General features: G+C 43.0%; 1 protein-coding gene across 1 annotated transcript; it reads left to right on the top strand.

Annotated features, from left to right (window-relative positions):
• The first annotated feature begins 2,203 nt into the window (after positions 1-2,203).
• LOC133891112 (uncharacterized) lies at positions 2,204-4,613 on the top strand. The gene is made up of 4 exons (XM_062331829.1): positions 2,204-2,334; positions 2,410-3,091; positions 3,170-3,373; positions 3,458-4,613. Exons 1-4 carry the CDS (start codon positions 2,233-2,235, stop codon positions 4,522-4,524), a joined length of 2,055 nt encoding a protein of 684 aa, XP_062187813.1. The 5' UTR covers positions 2,204-2,232; the 3' UTR covers positions 4,525-4,613.
• The last annotated feature ends 1,482 nt before the right edge of the window (positions 4,614-6,095 follow it).

The following is a 6,095-nucleotide window of genomic DNA, read 5'->3' as shown; positions in this document are numbered from 1 at the left end:
AGCACAAGGTTTCTATCTTTTTCAAAGATGAACAATTCTTCTTGTTTTTCGAGAGTTTCCTCTTACCTCTATATTGTCTCAAGTAAATCATACATGCTAGGCAAAGATAATTCACTTAGATCATCTAGTAAGTCATTATCTCTATCACTATCATACTCACTAGTGAGATCAAAATTTGAAATCTTGGTTGGTAGTAATATCTTACACCTCTCACAATATATCCATAATTAAACAGGGTACATTCGAGATCAGAGATCGAGCAGGAAACAAGACACACAATATATACAGGTTCGGGCCCCCGATTGGAGTAATACAATACGTCTTGTGTGGATCAGGGTTCAAAAATGCGACGGTAACCGCCCAAAATGCGCGATTACCGACCTTCCCGCTGCGGCTCGATTTCAGAAATCGCTCGGTTACCGAATTTGAATTCAAATAATTCAAACCGAAATTAAAAAAAAATCCAAAAAAAATCTGATAAAAAACTAGAGGTAATTTTAAGAGTATCTGTGAAAACGAAACTTGAAAAAAATATCGTTTCGACATCCAAATTGATGAGCAAAGTGCGGGCATATTTCAAATGGGCTCGTTTCTGTTCTGGGCCGAATGAACAGTATCCTCTGGCCCATTTGTGGCCCACGGCGAAAGGATAAGGTTGCGGTCGGTCAGTGCGTCCAGGCTTGCAATCACTTTCCCCATTCAGCTCGTGAACGCTGCTGGAGCGGCTCCGACGACCGGGCGACCGAATCCGTGGAAGAAGAAGCGACTCCGGCGGGGAAGGTTCGGTAACCGACCGCTTCAACTCGGTTACCGACTGACTTCATTCGGTAACCGACATCGTCAACTGCCCGGGCTCGGAGAGTGGAGCAACCTCGGTAACCGATTTCCCCCCTTCGGTATCCGTTAAAAAATGCTCGATTTTTGTTCATTATTGGTCGGTAACCGATGTAGTTAGCTCGATTTTAGCAATGTAGGTGTCGGTAGCATGTTATTTTGACGATGCAATGCATTATTACTTCGGTTGTGAACTGTGTAGTAGTTCTTTCATGTGAAATGCATTGTTCGGTGTTGAGCTCGGGTGAATCATTGAGCTATAGTCCTTATTACATTGAATTGTTCATGTGCATGTGAATGATGGTAACATATGTGGTACATAATCGGTTATGTAGGTGTATATGATGGTAATATGCGGTCAAAATGGTTTATTAGTTAGGTAAGCATTGACAATTTTTGTTCAATTGAGTTGGGTAACGATTTGAACACATGTTGGCATATGTATTAGTAGGCTAACCTTCGAGATTATTTCTTCGTACAGAGAAATTGCAAACTAGTCAATGACAGATAAAGATGTGGTATGGCAGCATGGGGACAATTTGGCTCCGGGTTTTAGGTGTAATTATTGCAATAAGTCGAAGAAAGGCGGTGGTGCCACAAGATTGAAAGAACATTTGGCAGGGCGAGGATCAAATGTTGTACACTGTGATAGGGTGCCTCCAGATGTACGCGATTATTTCAGACGTGAGCTAGATAGGGCAAAAGATAAGAGGAAGGGAAAGGCAGACGAGAGGCTTCGGATGCAAGAATCAGCTAGAGTTCAAGTAGATTTGACAAGCGACAATGAGGACACGGAAGAGGAACAGGTGCAGCGTGCCGTTGGTCAATCGAGGGATGAGGAAGAGTTTAGGAGGAGGTCAGGCGAGTCCTACGAGCATGGAGGTGGTAGTGGTACTGACAGAGGGGGATCTGTATTAAAGAGGATGCTTAGAAGAGCATCGTCAACAAGGGAGCCACCACCAAGTGTCCGGGATTACAATGTTGCTTTAGCAAAAGCCCCTGTGCAACCGAGGATTGACACCGGGTCATGGAGTGCCAAGGGAAAGAAAGCGAAGGAAGCTATTGGTGTGGCATGGTCCAAATTTTTTCACACTTCAGGCATTCCTGGCAGAAGGGCGGACGATGCATTCTTTATCGCTGCAGTGAAAGAAACACAAAAATGGGCTGAGTGATTTAGTGTGTAATGAGTTTATTATTGTCATACTTATTTCTTTTTGAGGTATGATCATTTGTTCTGTAACAGGCGAGGGTGTACCATCTCCAACAGGGCGGGATATAGATGGTAAGTATCTGGACGAGAACGAAAATGCTTTAAAGAAAATATTTGACAAGTGGAAGCTAGAATGGCCAAAATATGGTGTTACTGTAATGTGCGATTCGTGGACGGGACCGACGCACATGAGCATTATTAATTTCCTCATATATTGCAATGGTCGTATGTTTTTTCACAAGTCTGTTGATGCGACCGGCTACAGTCAAGATGCTAAATATTTGAATAAGGTATATTATTTTTCTCAGTTGGTAACATAGTATTGAAATTATTGCATATTTATATGGTTCATTCTTTTATTGCAGGAGATAAGAGCAGTGGTAACTGATTTAGGTCCAGAAAATATTGTACAGATTGTGACTGATAACGGGTCCAACTATAAGAAGGCATGCCAGGTTTTGAGAAGGGAATATCCTGCTATCGCGTGGCAGCCTTGTGTGGCACACACGATAAATTTAATGTTGAAGTCGGTTGGCGATTTTAGAGAACACGACATTGTCATCCAAAGTGCAAGGGCTATATCACGATGGCTGTACAATCATTCGAAACTACATGAAATGATGAAGGCAGCAATTGGTGGAGAGTTGGTGAGGTGGAATGCCACAAGATTTGGAACTAACTACCTATTTCTTGATAGCTTTCTACGACGAAAGGACAGGTTCATGCAATGGATGGCATCTAGTGAGCTCCAGCAGTCTCGATACATTAGTTCTGATATTGGAAGATATGCACATAGTTGCCTATCCAGCTTACCATGGTGGGACAATCTAAAAATGGTTGTTGATTCCGTCCAGCCATTGTATGCATTCCTCCGTTTTGCGGATCAGGACAAAGTGCCAACATTGAGTGAGGTGCTCCTGAGATACACCATTGTGAAGCATGAGTATGAATCATTGTATAAGAATGATAGGGATTCTTTGGATAAGTACATGGTAATTGTCGATCGTAGAATGAATGATCTAGCCAATGGGACATACATGAATGCCGGTAATACACTCCTACCACTTTTCAAATGCTTGTGTTTGTAATGCTTTTAGTACTAATGTTTTGATCGTCAACTTGCAGCGGCCGCTTTGAACCCCCGCACGCATTACGCGTATGGCACAGGTCCAACCTTGTTCGAAGATCTCCGTGAGGCATTTGAGCGGCTGACTGATGTTACTACTGCCGCGGAAGCACTTATTGAGGCTGAAACGTATCGGACAAAGTCTCTCTCATTCTCAGGTCCTCTAGCTGCACGGATGGCTTGTGACGGCAGGACTCATCCGGGTACGAAGATTTTTACATATCTATCTGAGCCTCATATCACTATACCTACTTTTCTGAGCCTCATATCACTATACCTACTTGCAGCGCAATGGTGGTCCATGTTTGGTTCATCTACACCTACACTATCAATGCTTGCTAGACGCCTAGTGTCACAGTGCGCCTCATCTAGTGGTTGTGAGAGGAACTGGAGTACATTTGCTTTCATCCACACCAAAGTTCGCAACCGATTAAGCTACAAGAAGCTCCATAAGTTGGTGTATGTCAACTACAACCTAAGAATACAAAACAACTTGGATGCAGGTATCAGGTCAACTTTTGATGATGATCCATTTCAGCGGCTTATGGAGCTCACATTGAATGAGGATAACAATCCGCTCCGGGACTGGATGGAGACCGGGAGATCAAATGCAGCCCCTGAGCTTGACGAGGAGGACACAGATAGCGACGTACCCTTGCCTACTCACCTGGTGACAGACCCAGTGAACACACCTGACTTGCAACAATGGGCTGCTACAACGGTTGGTGACACACACACGGGAAAGAGGAAGAAGCAAATGACGCAAAGAAGGAAGAGCAAGAGGACTAAGGGCAAGGGCAAAAGACAAGTGCAAAGCGATGAGAGCACGAATAGTGACCCAAAGAGCCCAACTTACCAAGAATCGAATGACAGCAGCTCAAAGACTGACAGCGGTGATGATGATGGTCAGGGCGGTGATGCTCATCCAGGCCAAACATCTGTCGTTCCTCCTGTGCAATTCACTGGTGAGAGTCAGTTTTCACATGCCACGCAAGATCAGGATCACGGTGCTCCATCCTCACCAAGGCATATAACACACGGTGGCCACGATGGACCACAGGATAGTGCGAGCTATTCCAGCAGCTATGGCATGGAGAGTAGTTCTGGATCGTACCCGTACCACTATCCTGCCCCCAATGCTCATTCAGAGCCTCCTATTCATTGGGTTTATGAGTGGCAAGACCCTGAGTTTTATGCCACTTTGCAAGGACAATGGTCAACCACTTCTGCATGGACAGGACAAACTTGGGCTGAGTTCAAAGTAGAGTTACTATCGACACGACGGCTAATGCTAATGTCCACCGATGAGTACAATATGGCCGAATGTAATCGGCCACCAAGCTGGTGGTTCTAAAGGTGATGCAGATTTCCTTTCGAAGGTCATGATAATTCCATAAATATTTATTATTTTCAGGCGCTGCATATGTAATATACGCATATATTCGAAACAATAATTATATGTTCGTGCTTCAATTGCTATTACTATCTGTTTGTTGCCTTCGAAACATAAAAAAATTAGCAAAGGTCATGCTAAATTTTTATATGATATTAGAAAACATATTATGATGGTTATATACTATTTTTCCTCATGATTTAGTGGCCAATTATTTGTTTATTATGATTTACACCTTAATTATTGAAAATGCATCCACACATGTCGGTAACCGCTAAAAATCGCTTGGTAATCGCACAAATGCGCTCGGTTTTCGACCTGTCGGTAACCGAGAAAACCGCTCGAATTCTCGAGCAAACCGCTCGGTAACCGGTCCAAACCGACCGGTTACCGAGAGCCAAAAAATCCGATTTTTTCGCAAAAATTCAAAATTTGCCGAATGAATTTTCTCCGAATTTTTTTGAATTTTTGGGCGGTTACCGCGGTTACCGCGCTTTTTCGGTAAGTAAAACCTTGGTGTGGATGTTGTCATATATTGATTATCTTGAGTATGAACAATGTGGCTAGACCTATTACAATAAAAAGGATTGGATCTAGGCTAATCTAGGATTAAAGTTGCTGAGTATCTCTAATTGCTAGGGTCTTGGTGTCGCTTGCCTTGAATTGCGTATACGTGGATTGTTGCGTCGTTCAGAAGTTGTCCTCTGAGGGTCAGGGACCCCGCCTTATATGGGGGTCAAGGTACCACCTTAGTCCCGGCCGTAGTCAATAGGGAGTCTTTCATCTTCTTAGCCAAGATAATGCAGCTGGATCCGACCTAAATACTAGTCGTACTCAAGTCGATTAACTTTTGATTGTATGAAACCATCCAAACATTATTCTAATTAATTATTAAGTCGATCATTTACCTGATCACAACTTCAATGGTTAATCAGAATACCGCTCCGGTAGTCCAGACACATATTTTGTGTCCAAGATCGGAACACATGTCTTTCCAACATTTAACATCACAACACAACTTAATAAAGAGCAAGTAATTAACATTAAATTATAAGTTCTTAAGTATTTACCAAGTTATTACAATTTACAGCAAAAGAGAGCTAAGAGGAGACAAAACCTGACTCAACTCCTAACCAATAAAAGAAACTATGCAGTAGAAGACTAAAAACTATACAACAAAAAGAGGATAGAGCCATATGACCTTAGGCTCCATCACAAAAAGCACGACCTCAGAGTAGGATGCACTACTCATGCCCACCACCACCCTCAGCAGGCGCAAAGTAACCAAAGATCAACTCCTCCTTACCTGCAAAACCTGTAGAGTAGCTAAGTATGAAGGTACTCGCAAGACTTAATCCATAGTGGGCACTTATAAATAGCCTGAGTCCAAGGATTATGCATTTGGATGTTAGCAAGGAACATACGGCTTGCATGACCACATAAGTCCATACAAGGGGTACTCATGTCAACATTTTCTAACAAGCCCCGACCATTTGAACATGCAACGATAGGTGCGGGGGTCATCCAGAACT

This window comes from Phragmites australis, chromosome 14 (assembly GCF_958298935.1).
Source record: "Phragmites australis chromosome 14, lpPhrAust1.1, whole genome shotgun sequence".
NCBI classification, from domain to species: domain Eukaryota; kingdom Viridiplantae; phylum Streptophyta; class Magnoliopsida; order Poales; family Poaceae; genus Phragmites; species Phragmites australis.
Note: the sequence above shows the minus strand (reverse complement) of the source record. Positions and strands in the feature narration are given on the sequence as shown.